At 42.2% G+C, this 18,014-nt stretch overlaps 1 protein-coding gene across 1 annotated transcript in view; it reads right to left on the bottom strand.

The window, feature by feature from the left end:
• LOC137376411 (uncharacterized) overlaps window positions 1–18,014 on the bottom strand; it is a 111,150-nt gene that overhangs the window by 14,523 nt on the left and 78,613 nt on the right. The window contains exons 5-6 of the mRNA XM_068044922.1: window positions 17,295–17,433; window positions 2,027–2,096 (exon numbers count right to left, since the gene is read on the bottom strand). Coding sequence (XP_067901023.1) covers window positions 2,027–2,096; window positions 17,295–17,433 — 209 coding nt within the window. The remainder of the gene's footprint in view (window positions 1–2,026; window positions 2,097–17,294; window positions 17,434–18,014) is intronic.

The following is an 18,014-nucleotide window of genomic DNA, read 5'->3' as shown; positions in this document are numbered from 1 at the left end:
CGGCGCAGGGCCGAAGGACCTGTTTCTGTGCTGTAAAACTCTGATTCTATGATCATTGTCTGACACAAATGTAACTTGCCACTTACCAGCCCAAGCCTCAATGTTGTCCAGTTCTCGTTGCATGTAGGCATGTACTGCTTTAGTACGAGTTGCCAATGGGTCTCAATACTGTGCAGTGAGCATTACTACTTCCGACCTTACGACGGAGGGAAGATCATTGACGAAGTAGCCTAGGACACTACCCTGAGGAGCTCCTGCAGGTATGTCCTGGGGCTGAGATGACTGGTATCCAAAAACCAAAACCATCTTTCTTTGTGCTAGGTATGGTTTCAACCAGTGGACAGTTTTCTCAATTCCCATTGACTTCAATTTTGCTAGAGTTCATAGATACCACGATGTAAAGGGAAGACACTCTCACTTCATACCCTCTGTAAAGTTGATGTTATCCAAAACTCTGCTGCCCATGTCCTTACATGCACTAAGTCCCATTCATCCAACACCCTTGTGCTTGCTGACCTACGCTGGCCCCCAGTTAAGCAATGCCTTGATTTTTTTTTCCAAGTCCCTCCATGGCCTTGCCCCTCCCCACCTCTGCAACGTTCTCCCCACAATCTTCCAAGAAATCTGCACTCATTTAATTTTGACCGAGCATCGATTTTAATTGCTCCACCATTGATGTTTGTGCCTTCAGCTGCCTATGTCCAAAGCTCTGGAATTCCCTCTCTAATTCGGTTTCCTCCTTAAAACCTAACTCTGACCAAGCTTTTGGCCATCTGCCCTAATGTCACCTTGTGGCTCAGTGTCAAACCTTGCTTTATAAATGCTCCTGTGAAGCACCTTGGGAAATTTTAATTACCTTAAAGGCACCAAATAAACAAATTGTTGTACACTGCAGGAAAATCAGATTGCTTTAGGAATGACATTTTGGGATTATATCAGCTCTCATTTTAGAGCATTCTTGAAGATTTGCTGCAACACCCAATTCCCCATACCTTGCGATTTGGGTAAGCTTTTGAGAATGCACCTGTGAAAGGAGGAACATATGTCCTTTGGTAATTGCTTTCAGGACTTACACATTTTGAAGATGTCACTCCAGTCTTTGGAAGCAACACAGCTTCACAGTTATCATTTGAAGTCTAAAATATTAAGCGATTTTATACTAGATCTACAAGCATAATAGAGATACAATATAGATGTAGGTTTAGAGTGGTCAATGTTCCACTCCTCCAATAAAGGAAAATAAAAAATAAAGATTGCAACCTTGAGAATAAGGTAATGCTCTGAATAAACTTCAATTACACGTGTCTCCTTTTTAAGGAGCATCAAACACAGTTCTTTACAAACTGACTCCTGGTTGTTTCTTGGCTTTCAAATTGCCCCCGAGATTTTTTCCTGCTTTCTCCAATTCAAAAAAATAATTGTAGGCCTTTGAAGAGAAGCACTGGGACTTCCTGAATTTTGAATATCTAGCTCTCAAATTCAAACTCAACTAATTTGAATCAATCCTATTTCCAACTTACAAACAGAATTTGCAAAATTGCACCAGAAGAAGCATGATACAAGATTCTGGCTTAAGCGCATAGAACTCCTATGATTGGGCACAGCCCTTTCAAATCCAAAATAAAATCTAGATTTTAAAACATACCTCTAACAGAAGGATGAAGTAGATGGGTACAATAGCACATATTTGCGAAATCTAACTGGGAAGGTGTTATGAATGCAAAAAAAACTGGGAGAAAATCAAAAAAGTTCTAACCAAATTTGAAAATGTGAACAAAATATTTTAGATACATGGCCTAAGCAGATGAAACACAGACCTACAGAGAATACCAGTCAAATTCTCAATTTCAAAATGGAGTGAATATGTGCCAAGTTTTAAGCCAATGTATTTTTTTAAAAAAGCATATATACTTGGTCAAAACATTGTAAGCATTTTAAATTTAGATGCAAGTTAGTGTAAATAACTAGTCACATCTTTAGTGAACAGATGAGTAATAGAAAATACAAAGTACAATTAAAATCTCACCTATTATCAGCAGAGTCAGCCCATTAAACAAGGCACCAACATACGTGAGCAGCCACATCAGCACTGAAAACTAATGAAAGCGAAATAAATTGTTATACCTCAAAGATCTCATTGAGCAATATCTGTACCAGACATTTATAACAAAATCAACAAATCAAAATGTCAAAATAATTGTCTAATCCTCAGATGTAAAAATCAAGTTAGGGGAAGTGATTTCAGGTAAGCCCTCAAATCATATGACTAGCAATTTGGGGAGAGAATCCAAAATTTTAGCTATTCTTTCGATAAACAAAAAATGGTGTGCCAAATAGAGACCGAACAGGTTAAACAAATGCTAATCATAAACGAAGGCAAAATTACATTTCACAATGGCAAGCTGATTCAAACAAAAGACATCCAGAGTTCAACAGGATGAACTATATAATACTGCAATAGTAAAATATTTGAGTAGTCCTTTAAGATTAAATTACTTAATTGGCATAGTACAAAAGGGCACTTTCAATGAAACAATGGCCTTTAACTACATGCTAAGGAAAGTAAATCATTCAGAAGTATATCTGCACATTTCACATCTACCAAAGCCCAGAAAGAATGTTTTTCCAAGGAATTTAAAAAGATTTGGCATGCTGCAAAATAGGTTGGCCAAGTTTGACCTTTGTACTTGTCCAAATCAGACAATGGTCATAATAAATAAGTTTTTACTATGACAACAGGAAAGTAATTTAGACAGGAAATGAGTGAACAAATGTCACCAGTACCAGACCATAAAGCTATCACTAAGTGATCTTTTAAATTATGAAATTACTTTAGTATTAAAAATGTTACACATTTAGCACTCAAGAGGCTGAAACTCCACTCTGGGCATCAGGCACAGAGAATATGAAGAGTTGGTGCAGTCCAACCTGTCCAGACATTGCCAATCTCCTGTCTCATTTCAGCATTAAATCCCCAATTTACTGCCAACAGAAAATTCAGGTGCACTGTAAGACACTGCACCAACACATTTCTAGTCCTACATAGGAAATCTCAACCCCTGCATTCTAGTGCCCAATGCAAACTGCACCAAAAGCACACCAGTTGCTTTTTAAAAAAAAAATCAATAACTTGTATTTATATAGCACCTTTAATGCTTCAAAACATCCCAAGGCACAGGAAAACCTGCCAATTCTTGCCTATGCACGGATATCACAATCTGCCAGGCAAAGTATATTAATCCCAATGTTCTAGCAGCAGTATTTAAGCCCTTAATTCTTAATACTTATGAAACAAACACAGGTCTATTTTATCTCATTAGCAAATTCAAAATGGTGCAAACAAATGGCATTAGTTCCTTTTCAGTTCAAAAGCTGAAGTAGACACCTCCCTAGCTAGGAGTTGAATACATACCATGGCATCTCTGCCAATGAAACGAAAATGATTCCAATTACATCTTTTACAGAATACTAACTCCAGATTCACCCCAGTACGAACACCTAAAAAAGGTTAAATTTTACTCCATAAAATAAACCAGAGTTCATTATTTTTAAATCAATTTGAATATATTTAATTCTATAAATAAAAAATGATTTTAAAAGAAAATTATGGATTTTAAACTCATTTACTCCAGATATACTAAATCCCAGTTTTTATTATTTAATGGGATTAGAGCTTTGCTAGATGCAATAAGTGGCAACGTTCCAAATATTTAGTACGGTCAATTAATTCAAAATCTTATTGGCTACCCTACATAAACGCCTTTCGCAATATTAGTGTGATGAGCTGTGCAAGGTTCCATCTACAGATGGCATCTACTAGAACTTAACCCATCACACGGACAACAGGCACATGAACTATTCTCAAACAACCGTGGTTCACCCGCTCCTCAAATCAGACCAATTTAATTTCACTCCACCAGTTTTGATAACATTCAGAATCACTTCAGATCCTTAACATGTTCAAAAAGTGCTGTCAAAATCATTACCACAAGCTTATCTAAAACTCCCATTTCTGATAGTTATACCACTCAGCCAATCCATTACAATTTCCACACAGCTTTATAAATCCAAAGAATGTCTAGATAGAAAGGATAAAACAGTTACAAAGCAGCCAACATAAAAGCTTCATCAAATCATTAATGCTATTAACTGACTGAAAACGTAATACTGAATCTGTCAAAGACAAGATTCAATTTTCAGCATTACAGAAAAGGGCTACTTTCATAAAGAAATGGCATATGCAACATTAAACACAGAAAATCTATACATATACATACCTAGCCACACTGGTCTGGCAAAATAAGAAATCTAAAATAGTAAATTCATTAACTTTGGTTAAAGTTAGACAGGGAAAGTCACATGGTTTGATTAAAAAAAAATGACTACTGTATTAGAGCTGCCAGACTTCACAATTCCACACTGAACAATGAAAAAGAAAACATTTGTCTAAACTAGGGTTGCCTAATGCATTAGCCAGGTGACTAACTGGGAATCCAGATGTGGTTAATTGTATTTGATTAATAAATAAAAAATGAGTGATCATTGCTGGGCACTGTACTTGAACCCTGTTGTGCAACTGTTGGTAAACTAAATGCAAGAAGGCATTTAAGGTTTTAGATGACATACGAACATACAAGTTAGGAGTAGGAGGCCACTCGGCCCTTCGAGACTGCTCAGTCAAGCAGGAAAAGACGACTACAGACGGTAACGAGATGATCACGTCTGAGCACCAAACACACTGGGTACACGTCCTGGCGGACCCTGAGAAAATTGACAAATGGCCTGAAAAATTGCCTGACCTGAAAAAGGGGGGCCAGAAAACATGGGAAAAACTGGTATGTCTGAAGGGAATTTACCACCTCCACCTGTGGGATAGGGTACAAATTTTGACCATCATGGTGCCCGGGCGAGCGGGGCAAAAGCTGAAGAGAGGTCCAAACTGCTTTGGGCGGGGACGAGCAATAACTAGATGCCAGATGGGCTGCAATTAGACAGTGGCTGCGAGCATACTTTCCCGCAAAGACGGATTGGAATAAAATTATAGCCTGTGACCAACACGGTACCGACGAGGTGCGGGAGTATGAAGAGAGGTTTAGATCTGTTTGCTCAGAATACTCGGAGATAATGGACCTTGCCCCAGAGGCACTAGACGACTCCCGCTTTCCACCTCTGAAGTCAGCGTTTGTCGTAGGATTAAAACCCGAACCATCAAAGATGTTGAAGGTAACCCTACCGAATTGGGACGGCACAGATATATCCTTCGCAACAGTGGCTGACTGATGCAGTCAGCTGGACAGGGACATGGGAGCAAAGCTCTGAGCCCTGCAGGCGGGTTGGACGCCCAAAGGCCCTGATAAGCGACCCGGGGCATGCCACTACTGCGGAAAGGAAGGCCATTGGGCTAAGGCGTGTAGAGTAAAGGGACGGGGCAGAGGACGGCAAGGATACAACCCGGCACTAAGACCAGGTCCATCCCCTGATGGTAATGACCTCCTAGAGAAGTTCAAACAGTTGACGCCCCAGCAACAGAAGGAGTTACCTGATGTGACAAAAAACTAGGGGAGCCCCCCCCCCCCCCCTCCCTTTCGGTGCCTCTTCTGGCACTAATAGAACAAAGAGATGGATTGTATATAACTGCAAGGGTGGGCGATCAAGATATAGACGTGCCTACCTCAACGATACGGGGACTCCATACCGATGGACGGTAAAGTTAAGACTGCCCACGGAGTCGGTGGCCATGGGTTGGTCAACAGGAAAACCCAGCCCATACGCATTGGTCTTGGCCCACACGAATTGATATCAATCTGGATAGGTCCAGTGGACCAGGCCCTTCTGGATATGGACCTTCTTACTCAGCTGAACTCCTCGGTGCATTTTGAAGGCGGCCAGGTAATCTGGTCCATCCGAAGTCTGAAGAAAGAGGAGCTGAGGGAGCACCCAATATGGGCCCGGGATAAGAACGATTGTGGGCTACTTCAAATGGAACCAGCAACATTTACAGGATCAAGTCCGCCCTGTACTAAACAATACCCCATTAGTCCAACATCTATTGCAGGAATCTTACCCGTAATTAGACAATTAGAGGAGCGGGGCATGCAGGTTAAGACACACAGTACCTCTAACAGCCCTGTGTGGTCAGTACGGAAACCAAATGGGACCTGGCAGCTTACCGTTGACTATAGAAGGGCTAACCAGTGTATTGATCAAAAGGCTCCTCTGGTAGCTGACCCCTCTACGGTATTCAATGCCCTGAGGCTGGAACATGAATGGTTCTCTGTTATCGACATGGCCAATGGATTTTGGTCGGTGCCACTGGCACCCGAGGTCCAACCCTGGTTCGCCTTTACCGTTCAACAGTACACTTGGACCCGGCTGCCACAGGGTTTCCACAACAGCCCTACGGTATTTCATATGGCCCTACAAAACCATTTGAGGGAGTTACCTTCTATGCACTCCATGGTCATCCAATACGTGGATGACATCCTGTTAGCCTCTGAAATGGAAGGACAACACTGACAAGATCTGCGTACCCTGCTGGACCACCTTAATTGGAGAGGACACAATGCCAGTCATGACAAAGCGCAAATAGCCCAAGGAGAGGTCCCGTACTTGGGACAAAAGATTTCGAAAGGGAAGAGGGAACTCACCCAGGACAGGACCACAGCCATTCGGAATGCCAAACAGCCCACCACTATCCAGGAGCTTAGGTCCTTTTTGGGTTTGTGACTTCAACAGAAATTGGATCGACTCCTACACACAGCCGGCCGATCATTAACTGATCTCTTGAAGGAAAAGTGGGCCTCTAAAGAATCAGTTACTCTAACCAAAGAACAAGAGGCCTTCGAAAGCTTAAAAGAGGGCATTGTGCTCAGCGCCTGCCCTAGGAATCGACAACGGGAAACCGTTTACCCTGTTTGTAAATGAAAAAGAGGGATATATGACCGCCATATTGACACAGGAGCATGGGGACCAACAGGGACCTATAGGATACTATTTGAGAAAACTGGACACCATAACCCTAGGATGGGGCAGTTGCCCAAGGGCCATGGAAGCTACATGCCAAGCTGCGATGGCTACTGCAGGTCTGGTATTGGATCAAAAGCTAACAGTCAAGTGTCTGCACACCGTCCACACATTGCTATCCATGAATAGAGTATCTCAAGTGACAGCAGTCAGATGGACAACAGTCCTAGAGACCCCCAACCTCCATATAGTCTGAGCCAGCCCGGTAAACCCAGAAAATATGCTCCCGTTGCCTGGGGAGCACGACGGGGAAGAGCATGATTGCATGGAGGGGGAGGGGGAGTGGGGTGGAGAGGGGGACAGAGGAGTTGACCCTGGCGGCGGAGGAAGTATTGCACAATCCAGATTTAATCCTTTTTACAGACGGCTCCTCCTTTGTTGACAACGGTACCCGGAAAGCAGGATGGGCAGTTACAACCCTACACGAAGTCATGGCGACGGGATGTCTGCCCTCGGGGACGTCAGCCCAACAGGCCGAATTACAGGCCCTGTCGGAGGCATGTCGGATAGCGGAGGGAAAGATGGCTAATATCTATGCGGACTCACGATATGCCTTTGGAGTTGCTCACTACTTTGGTCAGTTGTGGCGTAAGAGAGGATTTCTCACTGCCACTGGTACACCTATCCAAAATGGGAAAGAGGTTCGAGACTTGCTACAGGCCATGCAATTACCACAAGAGGTGTCCATTCTGAAATGTAAAGCACATACGAAGGACAATACCATAGAAGCACAGGGGAACGCCCTAGCCGACCAGGCAGCCAAGGGAGCCGCCTCGCAAGGTGATTCTTCGGATGTAGGGACGCAAATATGTAAACTGGATGCACCTAGTCTGGCACAAGATCTACAAATAATGCAGGGCGAGTGCTCCAGAGACGAAAAATGGACATGGATAGAGGCAGGGATCAAGCTATGTGAAGAAGGCATCTGGAGACAAAGGGACACCGATAGGCCAGTTGCGCCACAGGCGCTGATGCCCTTTTTAGTCCAACAGATTCACTCCTGGGGGCACCTGGCCCCGCAACAGAGGACGGCTCGGTTCCAGAAAAGCTGGTGGGGTCGGGGGTTCAAAAAACACACAGCTGTGTGGTCTGTCAAAAAAACAATTCAGGACCCACCATGATAATGCCTCAACTAAGAGCTCCTGCTCCAGCCGGCCCATTCCAATGCTTGCAAGTCGACTATATCACTCTCTCACCTTGCCAGGGATACACCAACATTCTCATTATTGTCGACAGATTTTCCAGATGGATAGAAGCCGTCCCAGCCAGAAGAGCCATGGCCAACCACACTGCTAAAGGTCTTGTGTAAGGACTACATCCCCAGATGGGGAGTTGGGGAGTACCGGTCAGCATTGATTCTGACCAAGGGACTCATTTTATAGGCGCGGTCTGTCGGCTACTGAACATAACGTGGGATTTACACTGTCCTCACCACCCACAGTCCTCAGGCCAAGTGCAGCGAATGAACCAGACCCTAAAGCAACGACTATCCAAGTATAAAAGCAAAATACTGCGGATGCTGGAAATCTGAAATAAAAACAAGAAATGCTGGAACCACTCAGCAGGTCTGGCAGCATCCATGGAAAGAGAAGCAGAGTTAACGTTTCGGGTCATTGACCCAAAGATTCCCTGAGAGACCCGAAATGTTAACTCTGCTTCTCTTTCCACGGATGCTGCCAGACCTGCTGAGTGGTTCCAGCATTTCTTGTTTTTATTTCAGACTACCCAAGTATCACCAAGAAGGAATACCATGGCCCCAGGCGTTGCCAATAGTGCTGTGCAGCATTAGGGCGACTCCGAACAGTAGTACGGGCCTGAGTCCATTTGAAATAATAACAGAGACCCACCTCTCTGCCGGGAACAATTGATTTGCGAAAAGCTGATTGTCACCTGATGAGTGACGCTCTGCTGGAATATTGTCAGAACCTAACAAATGCTATCAGTTCTGCTTCTTCGGAGGTATCGGCAGCTTGGGATGTCCCACCAGAAGGAGGGCATGACATCGTCCCGGGGGTCTGGGTCTACGTGAAGAAAATACATAAAGAATCATTGGGCGCCAAGTGGGAAGGACCTTTCCAGGTGCTACTGACTACCCAGGCAGCAGTTAAAGTCGAAGGGAAGAAAGCCTGGATACACGCCTCTCACGTCAAACGAGCGACCCGTGACTAAACACCAACCTATCAAGACAATTACCATTTGCCAATATGTTCAGAATTTTTATTATCCTCTTTGCATGTATTTTAAGTATCTGCTTACTTTCGGCTAACCAAACCTTTCCACTTTGGGGAAGTAATAGTGTCTCCAGGGAATTGCATGTTAACACTTTCCTTTACATGTTTTATACCTATGCCAAGGCTGCTAACATCTCTAGCTGTTGGGTATGGGCACACATGCCCATCCATTCCAGAGGAGGCATTCAGTGACCTCTTAATACACCCCAGATGGGATGGTGGCTGACAACCCATACGTTGGGACGGGGGTTTGCGACCCCCCCTTCGTATAAGTTCGGGATTCACCAAAACCTGATATCATCTGGGTATAATGATAGCATGTGGGGCTCGTATACACCTTCCTTTAATGGCTTGAGTACAGCTCCTTATCTTGCACTGACCAATACCTCAGGAGTGGGACGGCCAATGGGAATAGTGTGCATGTCCCGTAATTTGACCGATGGCTACCCCGTCGGTAATAGCATTTGCAACTATACAGTATCCGTAGACCCCCCCAGTCAACAACGTCTCCATTTCCCTTTTTAAATCACACAGGTCAAAGCCATTGAAATCTCATGTTTCTGCCCAAGGCACTAAATGCGTCCAAATTCACCTCCTATAATGGCACTTACTTTATTTGCGGCTACATGGCCTATCCCTGGTTACCGAAACTTCGGACAGGATCATGTTATTTGGGTTATGTTACACCTTATATCCGTCACTTGACCTCCCTGCCTGTGCCACCTCACTGGCAAAGGATGAGGCGAGCTATCACGGAAACGGAGAGATACTTTGCGATCTTGTTTCCCTGGTATGGGACAGCTAAGCTAGCCAGGGAATCTATTATCATGGCCTCTGTCCTAGAGAAGGTGGTCAACGACACCTCCGAAGCCCTGGTTAAAATAAATGCCGAAATGGTGGCTATCCGGACAGTGGCCCTTCAGTACCGAATGGCCCTAGATTTTATCCTTGCAGAAAAGGGGGGTACTTGCGCCTTGATAGGGCCCGAATGCTGCACCTACATTCCGGACAGCTCCGAAGAGATCTCTAATCTGGCAGAGCACATCCAAAAGGAGATAGAAAAACTCAAACAATCCCCAACTCCCACCTTATGGAGTTGGGCAACCGGGTGGTTGGGCTCAATAGGGACCTCAATGGTACAGGGTTTGATCTTTTTTGTTATAATCATAACTTTGTATTTTATGTTTTTGCTTATTAAGTGCTGTTGTCAACAAGTAACTGAAGCCCCTGCCAAGCTATGCCCTTACAGAGCTCCCACCGCCCCCTCTTGTGGCACAAGTGGGCGACGTATTAAGCACAACCCCTCCGGGTGTTGAAGGCTGTTTCTAGACCAGTAGAGACCATTAAAGGCACCAAGGCAGGATTGATGGAATGATTCTTAATGGAGTTTGAAGAATCAAAGGGGGGACTGTGGGAAGAGATTAAAAGTAAGCTAATCAGCTAACAGACTAACTGTGGAGTTGTGGAACCAATTAATAAAAAATAAGCAGAAGCTAACAGGACAGCTGCAGATCGCTTAATAGTAGCCTATTGTTTAATAATCAGCCTAACAGTTCAAGGGGGGGGGGGGAAGATGTGAAACTAGTGAAATAAAATGCAAGTATAAAATGCTGAGTCAAATGAACCAATCATGCACTCATAACATAAGTCTGCAAACCACTCAAGGGGGGGGGGGGGGGCGTTACTAGTTTTGTTTGAATAACTAAGAAAGGCTTGCTGTAGTGAGCACATGTTCTCTTGTTTTGTTCTTTTGCATGTTCTTTGTTTTGCTTTTTGTTCTTTTGTAACCTTGCAATGGAACAACCATATACTGCAATAAAGTTTCTAAAAGTTACGGTCGGACTTCGTCTCTCTTTGTAACTGATGGGATCCAACAAGCTATCTACATCCCTTTGTAGCCCCCCTATGTCCTCTTCACAAGTTACTTTCCTACCCATCTTTGTGTCATCAGCAAATTTAGCAACCATACCTTCAGTCCCTTTATCCAAGTCATTTATATAAATTGTAAAAAGTTGAGGCCCCAGCACAGATTCCTGTGGCACACCACTCATTACATCTTGCCAACCAGAAAATGACCCATTTGTGCCTACTGTTTCCTGCTAGCCAATCTTCTACCCATGCCAATATATTACCCCCTATACCACGAGCTTTTATTTTCTGCAACAATCTTTGATGTGGCACCTTATCAAATGCCTTCTGGAAATCTAAGTACAATACATCCACCGGTTGCCCTTTATCCACAGCACATGTAACCCCCTCAAAAAACTCCAACAAATTGGTTAAACATGATTTCCCTTTCACAAAACCATGTTGACTCGGTCTAGTTACTTTGAATTTTTCGAAATGCCCGGCTATATAGTCTTTAATAATAGCTTCTAACATTTTCCCAAAGACAGATGTTAAGCTAACTGACCTGTAGTTTCCTGCTTTCTGTCTCCCTCCCTTTTTGAATAAAGGAATTACATTTGCTATTTTCCAATCTAACAGAACCTTCCCCAAATCGAGGGAATTTTGGAAAATTAAAACTAATGCATCAACTATCTCACTAGCCAGTTCTGCAGACTTCTTGACTGCAGATGTGGGCTGAGATAAGGTCTGCAGGGATTTACAAGTAAAATATTTTAAATTCAATCCAATGGGAGGGGGTGGGAATCCATCAAGGATGGGTGTGATGGGCAAGTGAAGCCAAGTGCAGGATATTTATTTATTTATTTATTTAGAGATACAGCACTGAAACAGGCCCTTTGGCCCACCGAGTCTGTGCCGACCAACAACCACCCATTTATACTAATCCTACAGTAATCCCATATTCCCTATCACCTCCCTACACTCGGGGCAATTTACAATGGCCAATTTACCTATCACTTGCAAGTCTTTGGATGTGGGAGGAAAAGATAGGATTTGAGTGGTGAGCTTTGGATGACAGAGTTTGAGAAGTCAATTTAGTCTGATGGCGATAAAAGCATGGATAATAGCATCTAACAGTTGGAGGAAGTGGCATTGGAAGGCACCGCTGCAGAGATGAAATAAAGTGGTCTTGGTAGTAGAATGTCAAAGTTCTAAGAAAAAATAGTTCAACTAGTCTACTACAAGGAATTTGTATCACTGCAACAGTGTGGGGGATTTTAGGAAGGTCTGTGCTTTTCTCAATGTTCAATCATAAGACATTCTGTCTCATTCACAGCAATATCAAACAGGCAGTCTGGTAGCCTAGAAACATATCCGAGGTTGTGGATGTAGCAGAGGTGTAAACTGAATGTTGTTAGCATACATACACATTGAAGCTGATTGCATATCCATACATGATGCTAAGGTGAAGCAACTAGGAAGCAAACAGAGGTCCATCCAAAGGTAACTATGTGTGAGCTGAAGGAGAGCCCATTGATGAATATGTGCAGCCTGCATATTGACAAGGAGTAGAAGCATGCAATGACAAATCGCCCTGATGTAAATCTTGAAGGAGATACTGTATGAGTAAAGATTAATTAACTATTAAAAGCTACACAGAGATCCACTGCCAATTGCAGGATAGGATCAGAGTGGTGGAATTTGAGGTCAAACAGTCAAGGTATTATTGGTAATCTTGACAAGAGCAGTCTCGGTGCTGTGGTACAGGGGCCACAGTCATTCATGGTAAGCAGACAATTGAGGGGTAACAATATGTTCAAGGATTCTGGGGAAGATCAGGTTAAAACTGGGTAGTAATGGAAAGCTTTTGAAGAGACAATGAATTGCAGCATTTCAGCATACGAGGGCCAGGAAAGTCCGTTGAGGGGCTAGGTGCGGATAAAAATCAAGGGAACAGGAAGTGAGGCTCTTGGAAGTGATGCACTTGAGGGGCGGAGGAGCATGATTAAGGAAGCTGCAGGTTATGGTTACATTAATGGCCAATGAGGAGTTGGGAAGGTGTTTGGCAGCTGTAAAGATGGTTCATCTTTAATAAATCTATGCGGTGGCTGGGGCAGGGAGGGTGAAATAGTGTTATAGGTCTCCAGATAAAGGCATTCATGACCTCCTGGGATTACTTCTAATCTTACTTGTCCAAGCTACCCTTCACTTTCAGTCTGATCAAGCAGACTCAGACAGGATTGCATAGCAGCAGCAAAAATAGGGACAAAAAACTCAAATGGTAAAAGTTTGAGACAGTAACGCCAAGTCAAATATATTGTCATCCATGAAAGGAGCAGTGATGAAATAAACAATGAATTGGAGGAATTATGAAAATAAAAAGTTAACTGTTCAACTGAACCACAAGAATATGGACACCTGTACCACAGACAAAATGGAGTAGTGGTCATGTGACCCCTCCTTTATTGAAAATACACACCCTCGTCTGCTGAGGATGAAACTCATTACCGTATGAAATAACTCTGGGGAGAACCCATTGAAACTGAAATGAGTACCATTGCATATCGATGACTCCTAAGGGGAGAGGGCCATGTGTCACCTAACAAAAATCCATCTCATTTGAGTTTCTATTTTAAGAAGATAGAGGGGAGATCATGCCAAGACCACAGAAAGCCAGTTTCCAGAGGCCGGGGAGCGAAAGCGAGCTAAACAGAAGAGCCCTGCTGAACCAGAACTGAACAACCACTACAGCAAAGAAACTGCTAAGTGACTGAGACTCATCATCTGTGAAGATGAACCACATTCACACCAACATTGGGCTGAGGTTAAGCACTAGAACCCGACAACGTACAAGCCTGCACCTTTAAAGACTTTCCTCCCACGAATACTCAACAGCATTCTGTAAACCACAAACTCATAGCACCCTGGACTTTAACTGCATCCTACCCTTTCTCTCAATGCATCTATTATTGTGTATGCATGTCTGTGAGAACAAGTGTAGGTGAAGGCTGTGACCATTCAGAATAGTTTTAAAATAGTTATATTTTTAAACCTACAAGAAACCGTGTCATTTATCTGTTTATTTGACCCTCAAAACACATTTTAACAAAACATGATTGCGGACAGTTTTGAGGTAAAAAGTGGAAGCCACCCACACCACTTACCGCATGTCCCTAACACGATAACCTTATCCTATTGAAGTAGAGTAAAAGCACAGTAGGGCTGTTAGCATAACAGACAGTCCACCTTGCCCAAATGTCAATACTCCCAGTCAATTTTTCCATTCACTGGCACTTGAATTTTAATCAGCTGCACATTAAATTGTTGTAATTTCTTCCCCTCCCATTTAAAAGTGAAGCAAGTGATCAGCTAGTACAGCAACCAGCTGTCCATTGTTAACACTTGCTCTGTCAATCTACGTTATGATTTGAAGTGTCATAGTGCAAAATGCCAATGGCAGCTTGCAAATCTGTATTGATAGTTAAATAAATTGAGTCTTCTTGCACACTATCTAAATGACAACACTAGCAAATTAGCATTTGTTTCTTAAGAAAACCGTACAAATTCCGAATCACAAGATTAACTGTGAACCTTTTATGCACAAATAAGTCATCACTTCCACTCATGATGGCATTGCTTTAAAACATCTTTGTATGGCTTAACTTGAATAGTTCAAAGTTTTCACCTGTTTTTGGAAGAACAGTAACATTCCTTTTAAGCTATAAATGTATGCAGACATCTTATAGTTGAGGATTTTGCCATCATTTTGTATATACTTTGATTTGAGAATTAAACATTTTGCATTTGTATTGTCATGAGGCGCTTCCTTTTTTTTTTTGAGGACTCATATTTAAAAGATTGTGAAAATCAGTTTATTTTAAAGACTGAGTAGATGCCAGGATTTTTTTAAAAGTTTACTGGAAGGACACTTTGGATATTTTTTTTAAAATTTAGAGAGACAATGAAGTGCTAAAAATAAACATAAGCAGCCTTGCTGACTATTGGAGTTGTGTACAGAAAAGTCACATGTCTAGGTTTATGGCTGTCGGGAGTTTTGACTTTTTGATTTGGCTTGGACTTTTTGAATGTTCAGTTGGGGTGTAGTCTAATAAGAGATAAGCTACCCAACTCATCCTTTTCCATCAGTTTTGAAAAATCTTCAGAGAATAGTGTGATAGCTGAAAGCACTGATGCAGTAATTCTCCCGAAAAGCCTACTCCTCAACGTTTCCTGAACAGAACTGCTCCAGTGTCAGACGTCTGTGTACCCGGATACCATCTGGAACATTCCATATCTTTTCCCTTTTCTTCAAGAATTGCCCTTTTTTTTTCTTAAAAATGGACCTCTGCAGAGCCAGTTTTTCTCAGTGCCTGTGTGTTAGGTTATTTTAGAAGGGTATATATATTTATACGCATATTTCAATCTGTTAATAAGCTTTGCATCTTTACTAAGTCTTGTTCCAGAATAAATCAATAATTTTGTTGTTTATTAAAGAGACCTGGTTGGTGGATTTTTTATTCTGAAACTAATATAAAGTATATAGTTGGCTGTATTGGTAACTGGGTAAAACATTTAAATGTACATTGTGACCAGTGAAGTAGTAGAACTAGAGAAAGACAGTGTATTCCTCCAACCTCGGTCGTAACAGTATACATTAAAAAGGTTTGGAACTGTAAGCATCTGATCCATTAAACCAGCAAATGACTGGAAATTAGGCTTAAATTTCAAGTTATTAAAATACAAAAACTAAAGCTGAACTTTTGTAGTTTAGTTTAGAGATACAGCACTGAAACAGGCCCTTCGGCCCACCGAGTCTGTGCCGACCATCAACCACCCATTTTATACTAATCCTACACTAATTCCATATTCCTACCACATCCCCACCTGTCCCTATATTTCCCTACCACCTACCTACACTAGGGGCAATTCATAATGGCCAATTTACCTATCAACCTGCAAGTCTTTGGCATGTGGGAGGAAACTGGAGCACCCGGAGGAATACCACGCAGACACAGGGAGAACTTGCAAACTCCACACAGGCAGTACCCAGAATTGAACCCGGGTCGCTGGAGCTGTGAGGCTGCGGTGCTAACCACTGCGCCACTGTGTGCTTGTACTGCAGCACAAAGCAGTTTTAAACAATTTACAGAACATGAACAATTAGAACACAATCTTATCAATTTGTTTAAAGTGATAATTTATTTTAATGCTCAAGATCAATGGTCATTTTCAATAATACAATTTTTTTCCCCATTGGTTTGAAGTCAATCATAACCTGAGGCATGCTCCAACAAACCCAAGAGGATATTTGCAGGGTGTGAGAACACTGTACTGAGTTGGTGTCTGGCTTAATAGGTTGTATCAATTTGTATAGAGCTTGGAAAAACCAATGGAATGAGTTTCACAGAGGAATTGGACTGTGCACAACATCTAGTTAATAGTAGGGCGAGAGGCAAACAGTCTTCATACCAAAACTGTTCTCGGTGAGTGGCCGAGAACCCTTCAGAACAGTTTAACGAGCCACCAATTTATCTTCAATCTGCGCTTCAGGCTGGTGAATAGGATTCTTTTCAGTCTCACACACGCATACAAATGGAAAGGGCGTCAAAAAGGTCAACATAACCAATGTAGAGATGGACAAATGTTTATCTGGGTGCCAGTGGATGATCTACCTGGAGGAGCTCCAGGAAATCTTCTGGACATGGGGTTTACCCATCATCAACAATGCTTACATCGGAGAACAATTAGCTTCCCTTTTTTGCTGAAGGATCGTCCTTGAAGATTAGACTAGCTCAATAGTCTTAACATTCTGCAGATGCAAGTGGAGATGAATTTTGACATTGGAGATCAACTGTCCCACAGTCTAGAACTCAAACCATTTTGACCTGAACTGGAACTGAAACTCACCATTACACCGCCCCCGAAAACCCACCTCTGAACAAGCTTTTATTCACCCCTCCCAATATCTCAAGTCAGCATCCATTGCTCTCCAATTATGCTTCCATGAAATGCCTTTACATTTTTCCAATGCAAATAAAGTCATTTATTAAACCAATTAACTTGAATACTAAAACTGTGAAAATTGAAACAGCTATTATGTACAATTTGAAATTTTGGATTATGTTTGTAATATTTTATAAAGCAAAATGCATGATAGAAAATTAGCACATTTAAAATTAGATAAATGCTTGCCTTCAGAGAATCCACCAGATCTTCAACAAGGAACAGCCGTCTTAATTCAGTAATCACACGGTTGATATGGCCTAGCCCAATATCACTGTACTTATGCACCAGTTCATCAGACACAGCAACATCGGTCTCCAAGCAGGCCCTGGGGAAATAAGTGCACTGCATAAAACTTAACAGGGCTTTGCCAACAAATTGGAATACTGCAGTGAACTAACTAACTATATTGAAAATTATGGGGATGACAATTTGTTAGCCCTTATTTTTAAACCGAATTATGATATCCTCCAATATAGCCTAAAAGCGAGCCACATTAAACTGTTAATTTTTGTCAGAAGAAGGGTCACTGACCCGAAACATTAACTCTGCTTCTCTTTCCACGGATGCTGCCAGACCTGCTGAGTGAATCCAGCATTTCTTGTTTTTGTTGTTAATTTTTGTCAATGGTCTCAAGTATGAGATAGTTAATTGATGGTGAGTGTTACTGAGACAAAAGTATTACAAAAACTGAAAAACAAACATGAAATGCCCGCTTTAAAAAAAAGAGTATGGGGAAACCATGCCACTCTATACTGGCATAAAATCATCTATAACACTTAATATGGGTATTATGTTAAGTATTGGGTCACATACATAGTCTAAAAGTTTTGCAGAAAAGCACATGAAGATGTCTTCTCAATTTCTTCCTATGCTCTTAACATTGCACAGAATTGTTAACACTATTCA

Source organism: Heterodontus francisci, chromosome 13 (genome assembly GCF_036365525.1).
Source record: "Heterodontus francisci isolate sHetFra1 chromosome 13, sHetFra1.hap1, whole genome shotgun sequence".
Taxonomy (NCBI): domain Eukaryota; kingdom Metazoa; phylum Chordata; class Chondrichthyes; order Heterodontiformes; family Heterodontidae; genus Heterodontus; species Heterodontus francisci.
Note: the sequence above shows the minus strand (reverse complement) of the source record. Positions and strands in the feature narration are given on the sequence as shown.